The 22888-nt window shown below is 31.8% G+C and overlaps 1 protein-coding gene across 1 annotated transcript; it reads right to left on the reverse strand.

Moving 5' to 3' along the window:
• Positions 1-2259: 2259 nt before the first annotated feature.
• On the reverse strand, positions 2260-22320 carry LOC141410962 (alpha-S2-casein-like). The gene is made up of 17 exons (XM_074042063.1): positions 22255-22320; positions 20291-20356; positions 18676-18699; positions 18064-18087; positions 17942-17983; positions 17541-17567; positions 16648-16674; positions 16235-16261; positions 15218-15241; positions 12683-12811; positions 11296-11337; positions 7938-7964; positions 6850-6873; positions 6714-6758; positions 5666-5782; positions 4998-5042; positions 2260-2537 (listed from the first exon to the last, which is right to left on the reverse strand). Exons 2-16 carry the CDS (start codon positions 20342-20344, stop codon positions 5031-5033), a joined length of 645 nt encoding a protein of 214 aa, XP_073898164.1. The 5' UTR covers positions 20345-20356; positions 22255-22320; the 3' UTR covers positions 2260-2537; positions 4998-5030.
• Between the last annotated feature and the right edge of the window lie 568 nt (positions 22321-22888).

Genomic DNA, 22888 nt, shown 5'->3' on the forward strand with positions numbered 1-22888 from the left:
GTCCAGAACACATACTGCTATTTTGCAGTAATTTAAATTGGGAAAATTCTTTGACCATTAATCTATACCAACGAGATAATATTGAATTAGGAGAGTCTTTGACAAAATCTTGATGCTTTTTTACTGATGGAAAAAAGTAGCCATGATAAATGCTGTGTTCCAGTTTAATCTGTTGTAACAAAATATTAGTTCTAAAATATATAGAAAATCTGAGAATTCATCTGCATATTAGATAATGTTTTGAGTTCTGGGATTCAAGTAAAATGATGTCTTCACTTATTTCTTATATTTAAACCTGGGAAACCAGAAAATCTAGAGAGATATTCATAAGACAATTTAGATACGTCTAAATTTGGGGTCAGGGCATCATTTTAGAAATAAATCTAGAAAATTAGAAACCGATTTTAACCAGTTGAACATAATTTGTCAATTAAAATGATTAAATGAATATAATCTTATATGACATATGTATACATTTAAAAGTATCTGAGGTCAGAGCCCTAGACACAATATTTTATTAATTTATTTTGGCAGTAGTGGGGTTTGAGCTCAGGCCTTCATGCTTAAGACCACCAATATTTGTGTGGTCTTCTACACAAATGAAAAATATTTGGGAGAAACAGTCAAAGAAAATTATAGAATTAGCCAGGAAGTAATTCTACAAAAAAGGATCAAATAAGACTAGTGCCACTGGAAGAAACATTCTATTTTTACAACTTTATTTTTTTCAAGATATAACAGTAATAATATAATAGCAATTTTAATAGTGGTAAGATTGAGATAATGTAGGAGATACTCTGAACAATGCTGGTTGGTTAGCTTTAGGTATTATAATCATTACTACTTTTGCCACATCATTAAGAAGGGTAGATTGCTGAGGAAATTTTAAAAATGTAAAAGAGCCATTCATTTTCAAATAGAGGAAGATGACACAGTGTTTGAAATGTGAATGAGAGGGTTAAAGATATGTTCACATTTGAGTTAAGTTATAGATGTGTCACATCAGGATGTAGACAGCATTTACACTCAATGGATTCAATATTATCTATTATGTGGAAAAGGGAAACTTTACTGGTGAAATAAAGTTTTGAAGATTAAGGAGAGTTGAGGAAGACAGCTAACTCTAATACCAACATGCACAAGTTTGATATCATTGTGACCAAAAAAGTTTAGAAAGAAAATATAAACTTACTTTTAAGATTCAACTTCTTAGATGAAGTAGCCTTAAAAATCAAATTCAGTTTTCCATGGGTGTTTTCCGGGTAGAGTTGGTTAAATGTAGAAGGGCACAGGAAACTAATGTTTTAAAATTCAAGGATAAAGTCTGGGAGTAGTGAGGCCAGTGGAGAATAGAATGTAACATAATCAGAGTGTTAAGGAATGGGGAGTTCTATGATGACAAAGAAAAATTCTCTTAGCTTCTACCTGCTCTATCTTTTCAAAATACATGTCACTCATCACCTCCTTCTGAAAAACCCTCAATCTTTAGGCTGTATAAGAAAGTGTGGCTAATAGGAACTAGATAGCATAAAATCCACTGGGAGGAATAAAGGGCTGAAATATTTTATGTAGTTAGGGATTGAGTCTTCAAACTGTCATTTCACTGGTTAAAAACATTATCATGTAATATTACTCACCTATAAAAGTCCCTCCATTGTCTTTCCCTTATAACCAAATGTTAACACAGATTTTTAAGTTTAAAAAAACCCCTTCGTCCTTATCTTTTCCTCTTAGTTCTGTTTTCCTATAATTTTCCCTACCTCTCTATCTTCTCTGGATATTCTTATCCTTTTAGAGTGTCCCCTTGTAATTCCTGTGTGCACCTAGATGTTTTCTTTTTCTATTTCTTCATTTTGTGACACCATTAATAAAGGAAATGGACTTGCAAGGTTATGTTCACAGGGTCTGACTACTTCAGTGTGACAATGTGGAATGAAAGACGAAGATAAAGGGCTTTGATGAAGGTGTGGGACTAATGCTGTGGTAAATTGTAGCCATGGATAAATCAGACACATGAATAGTACTGAATAGTACTGTGAGTTAAACTGACCTTGGAGAAAATGCCAATTTGTAATAGTCAAAGGTTAACAGTTAGTGTAAATAAAATTGAAGTCCCCAGAAAGTATACAAAGTTATTTTTGTGTTTACCAAAATAGTTCAATTTAATTGTTGAAGGGCTGTTTATATTAGTATCAGTAGCCTCTTGGGTCAATATAAGCAATGAAAATTACAATTACACAACAAAGAATGCACTTGAAATTTTATTTTCGGGGGAAAAGTGATGTCAGTCAGTAACACAGAAAGAGTGGTGAAACATATTAAAATAGTCATCAACCCAGTTCATATGAAGACATCATACAGACCCAACATATTCAACACAAATTAGCAAAAAGAATATAAGCAACTCAGGAATTACTCTGTAGAATCTTCCTTTGTCCCAATATTTCTGCCTTATCAAGAATTCGGTCTGAATGTGCTGGATTATGAAGTAATTATGGTAGAAGAAAAGCTGTAGAAGATGGATTTTCCAGTCAAACCTAAAAAAGCAAAAGACAATCCTAGACTTATATTCTAGAAGATAATGTTTATTTGTATATAAAGTATGTGTACACTCATTCATTCTAGTTTGGCATAGTGCTTTATTTATAACTATTAGAAGTTAGTACTTTCTGGGGCCTAAGATGATACCTGGCACATAGTTTGATTTGAATAACTATTTGCTTGACAGACTGGATGAAATCTATGTGGTATATTCATAAATTAATGAGTGAAAGTTAATAGGCAGTTTATTCAATCTTACATACAAAAATAATATTTATGTATTTTTTTGTATTCCATACTCCAGTTTGAACCAAAGTTCTCACATTTGCTAGATAGGGGCTCTACTGTTCGAGCCACTCCCCCAGCCCTATTTACTTTTATTATTTTTGAGACAGGGTTTCCTGTTTTTGCCTGAGCCATCCTGGATAATCCTACTTATACTCCTCATATAGCTGGGATGACAGGTTGAGATGGGATCTTGAAACTTTTTGCTTGGCTGGCCTTTAACAGTGATTATCCTGATCTCTGCTTCTCACAAAAAATAATATTTCTATGCATTTATTAAATGATATATATTTGCATTTTAAGTCAGTTTTGAAGGAATATTTTAATTCTTTTTTTCCAAGTAGCTTATTAAGCAAAATATTACAATTTCATGTATTTTAAACCTTTTGATCTAATTAGAATGTAAATTTTAGTAAAATAACTTTATTATTCAAAATGATTTGGAATAATAGTTCCAGAAATCACATTAAATTATTCAAAATACATTGCACTTTTTTGTTTTTCTCCTTTTCTTTTTTTTTCTGTCAGTTAAATACCTTTTGCCGTATAGTTTTCTCTGACATATCACTTAAGCTTGTGGTGCTACCACATCCTTCTGCCTCTGGCTTATTGTATCATCCTTTCTGTGTTCTATGTGGTGCAGGGCTTAGAGAGGTTAAATTTAGGGTCATAATTCTGTGTCTTTTAAGTCACTTACATCGTGGACACAGGTTAAGCTTTTAAAGAAAATGTGGAATAAATGTATGAGCAATGACAGCAAAAAGAAAGCTGATATTCATAAATTACAACTATATTTTTAACTATTATCAACAAGAAATAGGTTATTATTTTTCCATTGGAGATTGTCTGGCCCTTTTCCACAATTAATTAGGCCCAAATGGTATCACAAAACAAACTACATTTGCCCAAAGTAAAAAAATTGACCTGTCAAAAATCCCCAAATTGGTCTTTGGATATAGCTTCACATCAGTAGTGGCATGTTTGACCCTAGTGCTGGAAATCTGTTTTTGATTTTTGGATCTTCCAACTTTCTCTGAGTTATTATAAGCAATTGATTTAACCTCCACTGGGCCTCAGATTCCTCATCTCAAATCAATGATGGTATTAACTTTCTCATAGGATTTTTTTTATGAGCATTAAATTAGTTAACAAGGCAAAGAGCTTAGAATTATGACTAGTAAATTTTAAGTCCTCAATAAATTTAACTTATTGCTATTATTGCCCTGTTTGTGTGTATGTGTGTTGCTGGGAATCAAACCCAGGGCCTTGTGCATGCTAGATAAGTGCACTACCATTGAGCTGTGCCCCCAACAGTGTTTTGGAAACCTGCTTTATCATGTTTCAAATGTATATTAGAGACGTATAAAAAGAATGAAGAAGATGAACTGAGTGAGACAGAATTCCAGGATAGAAAATAAGTTGAATCTATACAGATAGCACAGGATCACATGTAAATTCTGCTTTTATTTATTTGGTGGTACCAGGGTTTGAACTCAGGGCCTCACGCTTGCTAGGCAGGCACTCTACCACTTGAGCCACTCCACCAGTCCTACAGATAGCACAGGAAAAATAAAAAGTGACTATACAAAGTCCAATACTTATGTGCATTCCAGTTTGCTTGAGATTCCATTATGTATATAAATACATTAATTAAAATATCAAAGAGAAAAGCTAGAAAAAGAAGGAAAGTAGTTTTATACATTTTTTTAAAAATGGTGATTTATTTTTTCTAAGACTATGATGCAAGAGAGTTGTCTTAAAATGGCTAGAATTATGTATGGAACTTTCTTAATGTTATAGTTTCCTTCAAGCCAAAATGCTGAATACAAACATCCTGGCATAAGTGAGAGGTGACAAGGACTCCCTCACGTAAATATTGTGCCTGTGATAATTTCCACGCAGAACCAGTGCTTCTGGCTAAATATATCATTAGCTATAGGGAAAAGTTGCTATAATTTATTTTTAAAATATTATAAATCTCACATTCATGCATGTTGCAATAAAAACTTGCATTTGTTGTGAAAAAAATACAAGAAAATGTAATATATTTCATAAACTAAAGTATGATTTTATTTAAGTTGCAAATACATTATAATATTATTCATGATCACATTGTTCACAGAAAAATCTAATTTAAGTTGCTTAAATTCTAAGGCTAGGGTTACACTTACCAAAATAAAGTAGAAGCAGCTAATTCAGGACTCTTAAAGGTATCTCTTTAAAAGAAAAAGAACACATATTATTTAAAAATTATAGTAAAGAACAAATAAAAAAATTTATATCTTTATACAAATATATAGGACATTTTCTTTCTTTTCACCTTCCCTTCCTTCTTTCCTTCCTTCCTCCCTCCCTCTTTCCTTCCTTCTTCTTTTTTTCTTTCATTTTCTTTTTTCTTCTCTCTCTCTGTCTTTCATGCTACTGGGGCCTTGCACTTGCTAGGCAAGTGCTCTACCGTTTGAGTATGCCCCTAGCCTCTTTGTTTGCATTTTGTTTTCAAAATAGGATCTTGCTAACTTTGCCTTGGTTGGCTTTGAACTCCTGCCTCAGCCTCACTATTTTGACAAGATCTAATAATTGCTTTAGAAATTGACATCTAAAGTAAGAAAAAAATTAAATTTAAATTAATGTAAATGCAATTTATCATTATTTTCACTTATAGCTGTGTTTGCACTATATAGTCATAATTTAATTTTTAGTCTAGAAAAATTTATATAATTTTGTTTCACCTTCTACTTGGGAACTTGTTGGAATTTTATTCCTCTGTTTCATTTATTAACTTACTTTTTCCACAAAAGATAATTAATTTTTAAATAAAACATAAAAATAGAACACTTACCTGAGCAAAGATAACTTCATAAGGATTTATCACAACATGATTCCATGGGTTCATAGTTTTCTTATATTGGTGATCAACTTGTAGGTATTGTGGCCAGGTAACCTGTTTCACTATGTTCTAGAAAAAAATGTAAGTAATTATCTGAGTTCCCCATATGTCAGAATAGACTTGGACATAGCCAAAGGAATTAAAACCAAGGGAATATACTAGAGGGGGTGAACTTGTTCAAAGTACACTGTCTGAATATGTGGAATTATCACAATAACCTCCCTTGTACTATTAATGTGTACTAACAAAACAGAAAAACTTTATTTGGATAAATGCTAAATGATACCAGATGGACCTGACAGAAGGGAAGATTATTCATATAAAATAGATCTATAAATGAACTATAGAATTGAGAGAATCGTTGGTCAATTTGGTCCCAAAAGCCAAAATACTTAAGTGAAACAAACAAACAAAAAGAAATGAAAAAGACCATGTAAGAAGTCAAGAAGATAATTTCATGATTTACTAAGGTAAATGCATCAGCTTGTGGTTACTTTTGCACATCTGGTAGAAAATTCTGGTTCTTAGAATCAGACTGAGTGTGTTAGTTAAATCTAGTAGAATCTGTGACATTGAACCAGTTACCTGAGTTTTATTTACCTAGCAGAAGTAAGTGAAGAAATATAGGGTCCCTTCACAGAATTTGTAATTAAAAAATAATGCCCTCTCCTATGTTTTGTCTTGAATCATTTGTATGGACCAGATCATAGATTGTTGCAGGGATTAAATTGGAGTTAAACACAATGGCATCTTCCTTTAAGGTAAGTTCCTAATTTTATAAGGTGAAATATCAATGGGTTTTTAGAATTATCAGAGAATAATTGTAGGGTAGGTAGTTGCCTGAAATATAATTGGTATATAAAGAAAGTGCCTCTACAACAGTTTTGACAAGGCAGAAGGAAGCCTTTTCTGGAAATTAGAATTTACTTAAAATACTTTTTAATCACACTAATTGTAGCTTGGCAATGTCCAAGTAGAGTGAAATTGAGTGGGAAATTACCAGATATTTTATTAAATTCTTTTCTTCTTCAGTCATCTCAGTTTTCTGTTAATAAAAAAAATTGAACTTTCATGAAATCCAAAAGAAAATACTTTAGAATGGTATTTGTTAATTTTGCTTAATAAAAATTACTTACCTCAGTGAATACATCAGTTGATTCCTTAGGAAAATAAAATGAAAATTAGTTTTGCTTGGATAATCCATCAGAAATTTTATCTATATCACTATTGGGAGTTAAAGCTAATTATTTTAATAATTCAAGGCTATGCCACTACTAGCAAAAAACAAAGTCCTACTTTATAGGAATTTATTATGTATTACACAAGTTTAAATATTCATTATCAGATCATGTTCTATGTCAGCATGATGGTAGTTGGCTGAAAATATATTTTATTTCAAATTCAAAATTTGTTATTAATCTACATTGTTCTTACAATGTCAAAGTCTCATGGAGAGACAGGAGAGGGAGAACAGGTAACTAGGCCTATTGAGGAGTCTGGCAAAGCTGGCAAGCATGTCCTTTCTTGGAAGACCACTGTTTTTTATTAGTGGTCATGAATTCACTCTTAGAGGTAGAAGATACAAAGCATGGTGTGGGGAGGAAGATCTTGGGCTGTGCCTCAGGCCACAAGCCTCCAGTCACAATCCATGCTGCACCTTCTCCCAGGTCACATCCCAGTTGTGCTCAGCCATTCCTGCTGCAGCAGGTGTTTCCTGTACCTGTGATTTTACATAATTTATAACCCAGTACAGGATTCAGTATTATAAGCATATGGGAGGGTAAAACTATAGAAAAGGCTTTTGAGAATCTGGTTTGGCTTTGGTTTGTTTTTTAAATGTATTACTTCCATACATTTTAAAAGAAAGAAAACAATGGAAACCATATAAAACTTAGGCTCTGAGGAAGATTTTTTGCTTTCATAAAGTTTTTAACTGAAACAATTTAGGTCAGCTGAAAGAATCACAGCGGCTAGAGAGAAATTTTGTTACGTATTTTGAAAGGTAAATATTCAATTACTCTAACTTGATCATTATATATTGTAGCTATGTGTTGAAATGTCACACTGTGCCCCTTAAGATGGAAAATTATGCCTATTAAAATAGTTTTAAAATTAATATCACTTTATATTATTACAAGAGGAATGTTTCAAGAATATTAGTATTTTAATGTTATCTCTTAGAAATACAAGTCAAAAATAGTTTCACAAAGAAGCAATACTTTACCATATCAATAGTTTTCTTTGGGGTTTCCTTAAAAAAACGAGAGAAGTCATATTATTCTTCCTGTTTTAGCTATATGCAATTTTCTCTTGGATATACATAGAAAATCCCTCTTTATGAATTAATAAAAAATAAATACAAATTAACTTGTACTGCTTTTTAAAATCACTGATGTATGTAGGCCAAAGATATAAAAATATGTAAGAGACAGTATTTGCTAAATATATATTTTTAAATGTTTGAAGGATGAATGAATGATTTCATAAGATTAATTTAAGCAGCAAATAATTTGAAGAAATCCATTTTGACAACTTTAAATATACTTATTTTAAAAATAAGTATATAATCAAACCTAAATTGAGTGAAATGCATATAACATTGATGACTATTAATTTGAATATAGAGTAATTATAAATCATAGCTTAGGTTCATAAGTTAAGGGGAAAAACCACATTAGTAAGTTTACAAATGTAGAGGGATGGAAACTTAAGGAATTAATTCAGAGGATTCTCTATCCAGAGAGGACTTGATTTCTGAAACAATCTGTTCTTATAAGAACTGTGAACAAGAAGTGTAGGCACAGACTTCTGTCTCTCTGTTTTTTCTCTTCAATTCCCATGTGAAATTTCTGTCTGCCAAAGGCCAGGGCAAGAGCTGTCCCAGGCACCCTAATGGCCCTTTGGTTTATCACAGGTAGTATTTCTTGTTGGGACCAGACCTCCTCGCTTCTTACCTCATAGTCCTTCTGACTTGTTTTCCCTCTGGGCCACAATAACTTCTTTCAGAGACATAAAAATCTCTTTCAGTTTGTTTCTTCTAATAAATTCAGAAAACTATCCAAGCTCGAAAATCATACTATAGACAGTCTTGCCAAGTTATAAAACAAATTTCTCAGATATCCTGTAATCCCACCCTTCTGGCTCTTTTGATACTCACTTCCCTCACTGAGGGCTCCTTGGAGCAGAGATATCTTTATGATTTCTAATAATGCCCATGAATAAGTTTCTAAAACTGCTTTGAGATCTAAAATATTGCTTCAGAAATGCCAGTCAAGCTTTTTAAAAAAGCAACTGTAAACTCTCATTTATTAGTGGTTTGAAAAAAAAAATAGTCTACCCTCAAAGAAGGACAGTTAGAAATACATGTAAAAATTAAAAATAGATATTTCCAGGCCAAAACAATCCAAATGACTTTTAGCCATAAGTAAATAGATAACTGAATCAAGAAATATGATATGCAGTATAAATGGATGGGTTATACCTGTAAGTAACAACATAGATGAATTAGCTAGCAGCCTACTGAGTGAGAAAGGGAAGACTAAGAAGACCACAAGAAGTATAATAATCTATGAATCTCAAAGATAAGCAAAACTACCGAGAGAGATTGAAAAAAGGAAAAATTACTTTGAAACTCAGGATATGCTTTTTTTTTTTAACAGAAATGAAGTATCCACATTACTGGAAGGGTATTTTAAAAAGGAAAGAATAAGGCCACTAGGATCTTTCTGGTATTATAAGATCTTGTCAGATTCAAAGTCTAAAATTAACTATGAGAACTTAATGTTTTGTAAAACTAAGCCATTTCTTAGAATATAAATTAACTTTATTAAAGGTCAAGTTATTTTCTAAAGCAAGTGTTCTAAAGGGAAATAAACACAAGCAATATTTATTTTTAAGATCATACATGTATTTAATAAATAAAACTGCTATAAATATAAAAAACATGAATATTCATTAGGATACTACTATGCTTTAGAATTTACTTAGGTGTTATATATATATATCCATTTGTGCTGTTAAAGTTTGTAATAAAATATAAATAAAAATTTTATATAACTATTCTAACTCAGAAACTAAACATTTAGGAATAGAGCCTATATATATATATATATATATATATATATATATATATATATGAAGTAAGCTATGTATAAGAATATTCACATGATATTATTTATAATTAATAAAATAGAAACAACATTTTTGGTAGGCAACTAAATAAATGGAAGCATATACAGTGGAAATAACTGAAGAAGTAAAATACATATACATACATATATATGTGTGTATATATATATATATACGTATATATGTGTATATATGAAGAAAAACCACTACATGATTAGATCTCCATTCCTATTAGAAATGACAAATTTACTTTAATTCACTGATTCATGTCAGATTCAACCTCCTTTAATTGATTGCTCATCAAATTATAACAAAGTTGTTTTTTGTCATTATTATTGGGTACCTATATTCTCAAATTTTGGGTGGTTATCAGTACTACATCATAAAGGAAAAATCAGTTTGAAATGAAGTATACATTCTAAGAGTAATGTATAAATATATGTACATATATATGTATGTTCTCACATTCATATGATCCCCTATGCCTACATATCATTGGAAAAAGGATAAGATATATGAGCTCTTCCAATAGGGAGAATATGTGTCATAGAAGTCATTTCTCATTTTTGTGTGTTCAAAGATCTCTGATATTAATCTCTTCACAAAAATGCCAATGTTGGTCTCAAATTAAGATCTACTGTGCCATTTGGAAATTATAGGCTGATAGGAAGGCAGTAACTAATTTTCCTATGTCAGTTGGGGATAGGAAGGGAGGTGGTGGAGCAAAATGGTAAGTTTGCTGATAGTGTGTTATTATAGGAATACTATTCAAGATCCTGTTAACCAGTCAACTCTGCAGGGCTACTTTATGCAAATGGAGCATCTTTATGTTACATTAAACCTGTCATGTTTTTGTGCATGCAGTATCTTTGATTTGTATTCTAACAGTGAAGTAAGAATACCTATTAAGAATGACTAATTTTACTTAAAGATGGTAAATAAATTTAAAATATTTCAGAAATTCTATGAATTAAATATGATTTGATATTAAATACTATTTCTAAATCTCCTCTGCCTGAAATTTTGCTCAAAAGCAGTATAATCCAATTGTGGCACCACTGGGGTTTGAGAATGAAGGTCTCCACAGGTTTGAATTGAGGAATTTTATTCTTGGGAAGGAATAAAATATGTGTTTCTTTTGATTCAATAGAAGTGTTAATACTTTCCTAGCATCTCTGGCAGTCTTTCAACTGAATGATGATCAAAAGATGATTGGTCTTTTAGCAAGAAGTCCTTTCACTAATTTCTAACTTTGACAATATAGTTTACAAATGATGTACAAGAATGTCTTCTCAGGACCGTCTTCATGTGATTTACATTCATGTAAATCAAAGAAACATCACCTCTTCCACAATTAGAAATTTAAAAAGAAACAAGGAATGAAACTGATAAACATAACCTAAGTATGTGTAAGATATATCTCATCAATGAACCAATGAATAAGTAAAATTTACCTGTCTGGTGTGCTCAACCATGTCCTTTTTCTGCTTATATTGCTATGAAATAAATAAATTTTTGTTGTTGCAAAGAAAAATTAGTAGTAAAACAATAAGTAATTTCCTAAATATATTTAATACAGTTTTGACTTACTTCCTGAGAGAAGCTGGCAGATTCCTTAAAAATTAGCAATAATATAATTACTTATTTATGTAATTGTTATTTTTTTTCACCATGCACTTTTAATCATTCTCATAGATGAAATAAGTAGGAATTAAACTAGGCATGATGGCTCATGCCTGTAACCACAGGACTCAAAAGTCCAAAGCAAGAAGATTGTGATTCAAGGTCAGCCTGAACTATACAGTAAGACACTGACTCAAAACAAAACAAAACAAAATAAAAAACATAAACAAGGTTGTTGAGAAGCATTAAAAATGTCCTTAGTTATCTCTCAAATGCAATAAGACGTTTAAAAAATAGCACTTTGTATGGATCTGGAAGACCTAGAATCCTTTTTCTAGGATTACACAGTGAAGTCCTTTTCCTCATATCTGTTTACAAGATTTCTGATGCACACTCTATTTCCTGGTGTGATAGCAATATTCATAGGTGACTTTATGAAAAAGAAAGAAGTACTTTCACATTTCTGCTAACACAGATCTACTCCTTGAGTTCTTGGATGTGTACGTTTTTGGTGTGTCCTTTCAAAGTTTTCTTATAAGGCTGTCATTGCAGTTCTCCCAGATTCTTTTAATTTAGATTTATTACTTAAAAATGAGGATAAAGATTGTCTAGCACAGTGTATAGCATCTTGCTGAATTGTGCTCAGGAAGATTAAGTAATTTAGACAGGGTCATGAATACTAAAGCCTGGGGCCAAGGGAATTAATAGTGAAATGCTTTGACCTCACTGGTGGAAAACTGTTCCCTGTTCTGTTAAAAAAAAAAAAAAAGGTTTAAATTTTATGTTCTGACCAAAAGGCCAAAGAGAAATTGTCATTTAGTCCTTAAAATAAACTGAAAATGCTTTTGAGACAACCATTTCATGACATAAAGTGGAAAATTTTATATGAATTTGAGCAATTAATTCCTCATACTTCCTTATATTATGTTAAGATTCTTTTGTTAAATGAAGATGACTTCTGCCTCCTCCTACATTAAAGAATTGAAGAACCAAGCAAAGTGATATGTTAGCAAATAATTAGTGCATATATATTGAATATAAATGAAATTACTTGTTTTTCACTGTTGTTACTATTGTTGTTATTGCATTTAAACTATATTATTTGAGATTTAGTTTCTAGATGATGAAATTTTATTCACGAGTGTGCTTTCTAAGTTAGAATTGAGTGTGTGTTTTACCCTTATTTCCTCTTTGCCCCTTTTAAAATACAGAACTCACCAGAGTAGGAATGATGGGATGGGCACATATCTTAATCTGATCCCATGGGTTCATAGCAATCTGATTTTGAGAAAGAGCCTGGAGACATTGGAAGAAGTTCAACTTCTGTTCAAATTGAGAGTTTTTCTTCTAGAGAGAAGAAAAATTATAAATGTTTGCTGTAATATGTTATATCTTCCATTGACTAAAGCAGATGTTGGGAGAACAAAATGAATTAGAAATTTAATTGCATAATTTACAAATTGCGGTAATATTACCTAGTAAAACATACCTTAAGTACATACAATTTTCCACAGTTATGTCTACATTTATAGTCAATTGCAGAATTAAAGAAATTTTATGATTCAGTAGAGTTTCTAGAGAAAAATAACTTTGTGGAAAAACAAAAGTTTGTGTAAGAGAGGAAAGTAATTTTAAACTATAAGGTATGCATTTCTATTTCTCATTTCTTTTCTACATGTGTTAGGAGATATTCTGATCTTTTGGAGTCAGAGTGAACTGAACTTTAATTTCTTTGACTCCAGGCACTGGAATTCATGACCCTGAGTAAATTACTTAATCTCCCTGAGCATAATTAATCATGTACAATTGTATCTGTTAAAATATATATGGCAGTTTGTATAGCCATAGCATTGTGGTAAGTTCGACAACAATTTGACTATATAAAGTTTCTTAAGAGATTAACTATGAAACCATAATGACGTATTTCCTCAGGAGAATTTTTCATCTTATAGAGAGTAAAAGGATGTAGATTTGTAGAAAGTCGATGGGTCTTTTGAGTTGCCTGGGAACTATTGTTAAAGGAATCCATAATTATATTAAGAGTGGCATAAAGTGAGGATGTAATTGGAATCATTTTTATAAAAGATGAGAGGGACTACAAGCAATCAAAGTTTGCTAAAAAGAGAGGTCTTATTTGGAGTTTTCTATTTTTAAGTGTTCAAAGGAAATGCTTCTGTCATAAGGGTTTTGGAATGAATGTCTGTTCTGTGTATAAATAGTATAATTGAACTATTACCTTTTTTAGATGCATCTATCTACCATGTTCCATGCAGCATTTCACATACTTTAAATACATATCATCTAATATTAATCTGAAGGGTAAATATACTTCTCTTCCATTTTTAGTTTGAAAATTGTATCTTGTAGAGTTGGATGACAAATTAATTGACTAGAAAACCTAGGCTATTTCCATGAACACATAGCAAACTTCTCTAGACCATGAGATGGGTTGTATGAACTCATGTGCCTTAGAAATCTCTTCTTTTGGGACATTTGCCTATGATGCTACTTTCAAAGAAGTTTATAAGCAATAATATGATTAAGACTGCACTTCCTAAAAATCTAAGCATAAACCTGCCATATGATCCAGCAATCCCACTCCTGGGGATATACCCAAAGGAATGCAACTTGGCTTACTCCAGAGGCACCCGCACACCCATGTTTATTGCAGCACTATTCACAATAGCTAAGTTATGGAAACAACCAAGATGCCCCACTACTGATGAATGGATCAAGAAAATGTGGTATTTGTACACAATGGAATTTCACTCAGCCATGAAGAAAAATGAAATCTTATCATTTGCAGGTAAATGGATGGAATTGGAGAACCTCATTCTGAGCGAGGTCAGCCAGGCCCAGAAGACCAAAAATCGTATGTTCTCCCTCATATGTGGACTTTAGATCTAGGAAAAATGCAGCAATGTGGTTGGACTTGGAGCACATAACAAAGGGAGAGCAAATACGGGAGATACAGGAATAGGTAGAAAACCCAAAACATGAAAGCGTTTTATGTCCCCACTCCAGAGGAACTAATACAGAAACCTTAAAACGACAGGTTATCATGAGCAGGGGATCAGGAACCAAGGTAAAGATCAGTTAGAGTTAAATCAACATGGGTTGTAACACATGGGTACATGAAAAAATAGTAGGAATCTTTCTGTAAAGCTATCCTTAACTCAACTAGCAAAAACACTTTGTCTTTCTTATTATGCTTATGTCCTTTCTTCAACAAAATCAGTGATAAGGGCAGAATGGGACCTGCCTGAAACTGAGGAGGGGAAGGGAGGAGCGTGGGGGAGGGGCGTAGGGTAGAAGAAATGACCCAAACAATGTATGAACATGTAAATAAACAACAACAACAAAAAGACTGCACTGGTATCTAATTTCTTCAAATTCAGTATGATAATTTTCAGTATTTATTTTCTTAAAATATAAGTCAACATATATTTGTCAACTTAGTAGTTGGAAATCAGAACAATGAAAAATATTTACTTCTTACAAATTTGGGAGGCAAATATCTCATTAGGATGGCGTGAATTGTGGGAACAGGTTAAAGAAAAAGCAACCACAATATGACGATGTACTTGAAATTATAATTTCTGTGAGAAATTCACAAGTTTTAAGTAGTGCTTTTCTTCCACAGTGAGCTTAAATTTGTGGTAAGAAACCTGATATTAAAATACACATAAATATGAATTTTTATCTTATTTCACCAATCATTAAGTTTATATTATTTGAGTGAAAGTTACTTACCTCGGTGGGAACTTCAGCAGATTCCTTAGGAATGAAGAATTAACATTATTTGCATAATTTAACCTTAAGTCACACTAGGTTATTAAATGAAGTTAATTAAATATTTAGAACCAAGTCCATTGCGACTGAGAAATTATATCATTTATTAGGAATTTAATAAATTAAATTAAATACATTAAAATAAAATAAATTTAAAAAACACCAGAGTTATAATTCTGTCAAAATAATAGAAATGGCTGAAATATGTTTAGTTTAAAAGTTTTCATTAATTCTCTCTATTTTATACAATATTAAATGCCTATAGGCAAGTAACTCAAAATATCACGTAACTGGCCTGGTGAGGTGTGTGGCAAACTAAATCTTGCATACTCCTAGGGGACAAAAATGTTACTTTTAAGTGGTCGCTGACTCTCCATTTGAAACTGGCTCTTGCAATTTGGAGAGAAGGTGAAGTATGGCTCGCAGGCACTAAGTAAGAGAACTTCAAGCTGTCTTAGAGCTGCCAGGCTCAGGGCTATGTCACTATGCTTCCTCCTTTCCCGGGTACCTTTTCTTGTCATGCTTATTGCTTGGATATTTCTACCACAGTAGATGTTTCTTGTACAAGTGACCTACACAACGCCTAATCCAAGCTCTCATTCACCCATTATACCTAAATTTCCAGATTTAAACATGGATCAGCCCACCCAGCTAATGTCGATGCTGTTGGTTGAGATGCACTGCTAATCTATGCAATAGTTTGAGCTTTCTTAGGATAAAACAGTGCTGCAGGCAAATGGCAAACTCCCGACCCTGGCTTGATTTAGAATGCAATTGACGTTGCATTCAGATATCTGATACACACTGTCAATGAGCACTACACACCGGAAACCAATGTACACTGTGCAGATAGCCAATTTTAATTTCTCTAAAATAGCATTAAGTTTGGGTAGGAACTTCTTGTACAATCTAATTGCTAGAGATATGCTCTTTCTGGATGAACTTACTTTTTGATGTTAAAAGAAAGTAATCTCTTACCTCACTAGATGAGATGCTAGAAGACTCCTTGAAAAATAATAATTAATAATCAAAATCTGTTAACATGAAATCCCCACCATTATTTCTTTAATGTTGAAGGTTATTTTAGATAGGTACCATATTATCTGCATGGTAATAGATTGAAATAAAAAACTTTTTTTACTTAATTATTAATCATCTTTGCTAAAGAAGTAAAAGATAAAAAGCAACTTATCAAATAGAGTATATCAAGAAAATATGGACTAACTTAGGTGGATATTAAAGTGAGAAGGGAGAAATTGTCACTTTTTAGAGAAACATACAAATGATGTTCTACTTTATTTAAAGAGGAAATTTATAGATGTCCCCATATGCCACTATTTCTCATATGAAAATGAGAATCAACATTGTTCAAATAAATAAAAAGTTCTTACCATTTCTGGTGCATTCTTTGTGGTTTCCTTAAATAAAGAAAAAAGTAATTAGATTAATTTTCTCTGCAGCATTTTTACAAAGTATTTTCTTCAAAACATAAAGGGAAAAAAATCTTCCATGAAGTGAAGCATAAGAATACATTTACTGAGTTTTGTTGAATTACGTTACAATTTCCCATTTGTTAATAAAACGTATAACCAGTATTAAACTGGAATGTGAACATCAGAGGTGCGATTTTGCCTGTGTATTCATTGTACCTCAGAGCCAGAGACAAGTTTTCTTCAATATGTGTTTGTCAAATGAGTGAATGACAACAAAAGATTAATTTAGGCATTGCATGGGTAAATTTCATTCTATTTGTTTCATTCTCTACTAGGAAAAATATATCACTAAGACAACTAATGTGGTTTTATTTATTTAATTTTTGGTGGTACTGGGATTTGAACTCAGAGCCTCATACTTGTTAGGCAGATACTCTATCACTTGAGCCACTATGCCAGCCCACATGTTTGGTTTTGGTAATATATACTGTTCTGAACATATTGAGCTAAATGTATATGAGCAATTTTAAGAGAAACATTGCACATTTACCTAAATAGGAAAATGAGAGAGAGAGAGAAAGAAAATGTAAAAAAATGGAGTCTTTTAAGAATGAAGACCACTAAATGACAAATTCTCCAGTCCAGATGGAATCTGGGAATAAAGTGTATTAGTTGATTTATGCAAAATATATCAGGATGTAATTTGCGCCTTTTTCTTTATAAATAATCTGTCTTTATAAATTTGATTGACTTGAAGTATATTTCACAAATCCAGATTGATTTCAATTAGACTCAAAGTAAGACAGTGTTTTTGCTTTATGCTGTGCTATAGATGACAAATCAATCTATACCTGGCAGAGTGTGGAGCAAATGTTCTCCTGAAAAGAAAAAAATGAAGAGTGACATATTATTTAATGAATTGCAATATAATACTTTTGGCATACTGTGATAACAAAGAAAACACTATTTTGTGAACAAAGAATGCAGAATAGGAGAGGAAAAGGAAAGACAATGTGCTATTCAGAAGAATTTCAAATACTTTCTGCTTTACTTTATTAGCATAGGTAAAATATTTTTTCTTTGGACCCCTTCATATTAGACGTCTCCATAAAAGTTTAATAGAGAAATGAAAAGATCATTATTTTCACAGTTACAGTTAAAAATAGTTACTTTTTGTGAAGTGAGAATATGACATAGTTTGATGGAAACACATCTCTTCAAAAATTAATAGATTAAAGTAATCAAATTTTACCTCACTGGGAAGAATGACCACATTCTTCTCTTGCTTAAACTTCTATAAAGCAAAAGTTTATTTTACAATTTTGTTTAAATAAAAAAGTTAAAATATGTTTAATTTAACAAGTTAGGACTTACTTCCTGGGAGATGTTGACAGATTCCTTAGAGAAGGAGGGAAAAAAGTTACTTGTTTACCTCAATTGTGTGTTTCTAGCTATAAAGTTTCAATCTATACCCATCACCCAGTGATATTTGCTGTAATTGCAGAATAAACTTTATTGAAGTTTCACTCTTTATGTAATTAACTTTTCATATTCCATATAACTAACTTATTCTGTACCTTATTTTGGGTTACAAATAACTGAAACAAAAATTGTTCAAACATCAAACACAAAAAAGAGAGAAAAGATTTTGTATTTCCTCTGCATCATTTCCAATTTCTTTTTTTTCCTTTTCTGACTTTCTTCTTTTTTAAAAAAAGACATGAAACATATCATAGAAAAACAAGACAGCACTTAGTTGACACTGAAGGTTACTTTGGGCATGTGTTACTCACTCATGCCCTGGATTCAGAGGAGCATGAGTCTTTATTCCAGAAATGTAGAATGGTAAGTGTGCATACACACGCGCGCGCACACACACACACACACACACACACAATCACACACATACACACACACTTCTCATTTTAGGGCATATTGTGTGTTTATGAGATGAAAGGATTTTGTATTCAAATTAAGGTGTCTTACCTCACTGGAGGATTGTTGCTCCATCTAAATAAAAAACAAAATTAAAAATTTCACTTTTATGGCTTATTTAAAATGTGAGGCTATCACCCTGTTTTGTTTTGTTTTTTTGGTGGTAAGGGAATTTTACACATATGTTTCCAGAAACCTTTAGTTTAATGAAGTTCCTAAACACCATTCTTTTCTTGTGTGTGATACTGGGGTTTGAACACCAGTTCTGGCTAGGTGGGCACTCTACCATTGAGCCACTCTCAGCCCCCTTTAACAACATTCTTAATGCAACATTAATAAGCAAGTGATTTCTGCTTCACATAAATTTTGTTGTGGCTTAAGATAATTCTTAGTTTTACGAAGTAGTTCAGTTCTTGGTTTCTAAGTGTTAATACTATCACAATTGTTGGTTTCTAAGTGTTAATTGTATCACAGTTTAATATGATACATGTATAGATATACCACAGAATCTTAAAAGATTTTAATGTCTTATTGATCTCATTTATTTTATGCTATTAGTTAGAATGAAGAACACAAGGTGGGTGATCTGTCAAGTAGTGGAAAAGGTGAAGATTAAATTAATTGTTTTGATCTAGACAATTTCATAAAAACTCAACTTTATACTTCAAATCCCAATAGAAGTAAACAGGGACAAAATCTAACATATCATGTATGTTGTTATACATTATATGTGATCTGTCACGTGCTAGTGAAACCTCTAGTTTTAGTTAAATAAAACTTCTATTTAGAGGAAAGACAGAACAATTACTGAATAGAGAAAAAGGAAGAGGGTGGTCAAGACAGCACAATGAAGCTTGGTATGAGAATGATCACTGAAATATTGTTTTTCTAGTCACCTAACTAGAATTCTTATCCAATATTTGTCCTTGAATTGGCTCTAAATTTTAGAAATAACAAACACTTGTACTTTTTGTGTGAGGTGTTGGAGACACGAAGGAAGCAAAGAATTCTGATCACTCTAACAAAATGGTATTACTTTTGAGGGGTGAGATATTGGGTAGTGGGAAGGAATATGGAAAAAATAATATATGAGTTACTTTCAAGGAAGAGAATAGTTTATTACATGTGTGTTTTAAAAAATGCTCCATCTTTTGTCATTTAATTATAAGATTATTATAATATTTTCACTGGAAGAATACTATACTTTGAGAAGTTAAGGGATTGCTTTGGTTATTTGGCAAGTAATTTACAGTTACTTTTGTTTCCTGTCTAATCATTTTAGATTCTGAACTATTATAATCAAGAATGGTGATTTGTCATTTGTTTTAGAAATGGTTTTGAAATCTGCGTTTTTATCAGTGGTTTTGTTGCGCCTGCAGAGTAATAAGACAGGGGAGTGAAAATAGTTCCCAGGCAAATTCTTAAGTCAGATGTAGAAGGATAGTTATACATGTTAACCTATAATTAAAAATCTCCCTAATGTGACAAGTAGGACATCTCATAAGAAGCATATCTTGTATAACCAGTACTGTCTTTGGTTAAGGCTTAAAAGTCAACACATTTAATCTGTATTTCTTGTGACCCATTCCTGCCACCATCTGTATGACAGGTTTACTCTTCTTATATTTAAATAAAAACATTCTTATAAATGTCCCATAATACTTACATGATTTGCAAAAGCAATAGCCAAAAGGCTGAAAGTAACAATGAAGAACTTCATGGTTACTGTGACCTGTAAAATAGACATGTGAATAATATTCTTATTCTTTAAAGTCATAAGTCTTTGAACTTAATTGTGCATTAATTTATCTTTGTCTCAGATACTAGGTAAATAGAAAACAAGGCTGACAAAAGCTGATCAATTTGATAAATATGGGGGCATGAATATGGCAAGTTCTTTATAAGGAGAAACTTTATTAACAGTACATAATAGAAAATCTTGACTTCTAAAATGTGGACAGTCCTTCTAGTCATAATAAATTAGTAAGACTGTTGGTTCATATATAATTCGTTTTTTTTACTAACTTATTCAGTAAATATTTTCTACCACATACTATTTTAGATCTAGAGATATACAAAGATATATCTAACAGGTATAATCTATTAGGCCATATGATTTATATCAATTCTTCAATCTTGGGGAGAACAATGACCAAAAATACAAAGTACAGGTAGGGTGTGGTGGTTCACACCTGCAAGCCAAGCTACTCAGGAGGCAGAGATCAGGATAACTGTGGTTTGAGGCCAGCCCGAGCCAAAAGTTACCAAGACCCCATGTAAACTAAACCAATAAAGCTGAGTGCAGTGGCGTGCACCTGTCATCATAGGCATAAATAGGAGTTCAAGGCTGGCCTGGGTAAAAAAAAAAATGCTGTGAGACTCAACTTGAAAAATAATTAAAGCAGAAAGGGCTGGGGGTATGGCTCAAGGGATAGAGCACCTACTTAGTAAATGCCAAACCCTCAGTCCAAACCCTAGTACTGCAAGAAAGAAAAAGGGAAAAAGAAAGAAATATAAAACAACAGGAAAAGCATGAACTCATTTGTGATTCATGTTGGACATCAGGATTCCCTCCAGTGGCAGATCAACCTAGAAATGGGAGGTGGAGCTCAAGCAAGCCGCTGTATATTCATGTTACACAAACAGGTAGTGAGAAACTTTCTTTGATTACTAAGATTCCTGTCCAGCTCAATAAGTCACTAACACTACATACAGTTCCATAAGGGTTTTGATCACATATCAATTGAACTTTTAATATAGGTAAACAAAAATACTGAAAACAAAGTTATGGTAAACACTTTTTGCTGTGTAATAGTTTCTTCCTCTTTACAGTCTACAAGTATTATTTTAAATCATATTTTTCTCAAACAGCATTAAATATGTCAAATGACACATAAATATATATATCTAGATATTGTGCATTCAACAGCATTATTTTCTATCTCAAGAAAAAGATTTGCATTGACTAAATTTACTGTTATTCTCTCACTTTATTAAAATATCTCAGACATATTTACTTTCATATAACAAAATTATCTTTATGCATATGATATTCATTTTATAAGTATTTCATGGAAATGTTTAAAAATAATAAAGATAATTGTATTATTTATTTTTAATATCTGAAATGAATATATTATTTATGGATCTTTAAGTCAATTTTTGTCAGACATTGTATATTCCATGAATGAAAGAAACTGGAACATGGACAAATGTTAACTGAGAGTTAAAGAAATGCTTTTATTATGTTGGTAAATGAGAAATACAGAAATAGGCACAACTGCTAAGCTTCTGCTCTATCTCGGACATTGTGCTAGGTACAAGTACTATTCCTAGACTTCACAGAAAGCTGTTAGGTAAATAATTTGATGTCTGGTTCCAGAACAAAGAACAGTGAGCCCTCACCAAATACTCAGTACTTTGGATTTCTGAAAATAAGATGGAGGAGTAAAGTTTCCAGTGTCTATATGTTAGTTCTATTCTGTAGCACCAAAATGAGATACATAATTAATTTATGTTAGTTATAAAATAATTTCTCAAAGCAAATTATGGTACAGTGGTATTGATTGCTTTAAAATTTTTTTAGGTTTACAATATTTTTTGGTATATACAATGAAATGAAAATATTACCTGTTTCTAGGAGGAAAATAAGGAGTCCAGGTAGTAGTGGGAGACTTGAAACAAGTTATTGCAGCACTATTTAAACCTTGTTCCTCCATTATATGGTAATTCTGTGGTTTAAAATACCTAAAAGGGATTTGAATTCTAAGAAGTCACAATGATTAGAAATCATCCATTTTTATGTCATGTATTCCTGGGGAACTTCCACTTGGGTTGATTTAGAACATGATAACATGAAATAAGGATGTTATAAACTTATCTATGTTATGTGTTTGTGTAGCTCATGGTTCAAAGTAGGTTTTATTTCTCTTAGGGACACTTCAATGTCCTTTCTAGTTTAAAATATCTTGAGTAAGTATCTAAAATGAAAATTTTGTATGCTAATTAAAATTTGATATAAGAAACAATCATGTTTATTATACCCATTCTTTACAATTTGTTGACAGTAAAAATGAGTTTAATCATATGTAAGAGTATGTGACATAATGGGAAGCTCAGTTTTTCCGTTTAATAATGGTAACTTTCATAAGCATTTAATTTCTTCTTTCAAAGTTTTCTACATCCATAAAATAATAATAGCCATATTTATTCCAACTTATAAAGTCAGCAATAATTTGGAAAGTGAATTTGTATTTATATGGTA

This window comes from Castor canadensis, chromosome 9, assembly GCF_047511655.1.
Source record: "Castor canadensis chromosome 9, mCasCan1.hap1v2, whole genome shotgun sequence".
NCBI classification, from domain to species: Eukaryota; Metazoa; Chordata; class Mammalia; order Rodentia; family Castoridae; genus Castor; species Castor canadensis.

Excerpts from the sequence above, each read along its gene's own strand:
- LOC141410962 (XM_074042063.1), bottom strand. The coding sequence starts at position 20,344 with ATGAAGTTCTTCATTGTTACTTTCAGCCTTTTGGCTATTGCTTTTGCA. Across the intron at positions 15,242-16,234 it reads CTAGCATCTCATCTAGTGAG|GAATCTGCTGAAGTTCCCAC; the intron begins GTAAGAGATTAC and ends TTCATTCCTAAG. Across the intron at positions 6,759-6,849 it reads CAACTGATGTATTCACTGAG|AAAACTGAGATGACTGAAGA; the intron begins GTAAGTAATTTT and ends TTTTATTAACAG.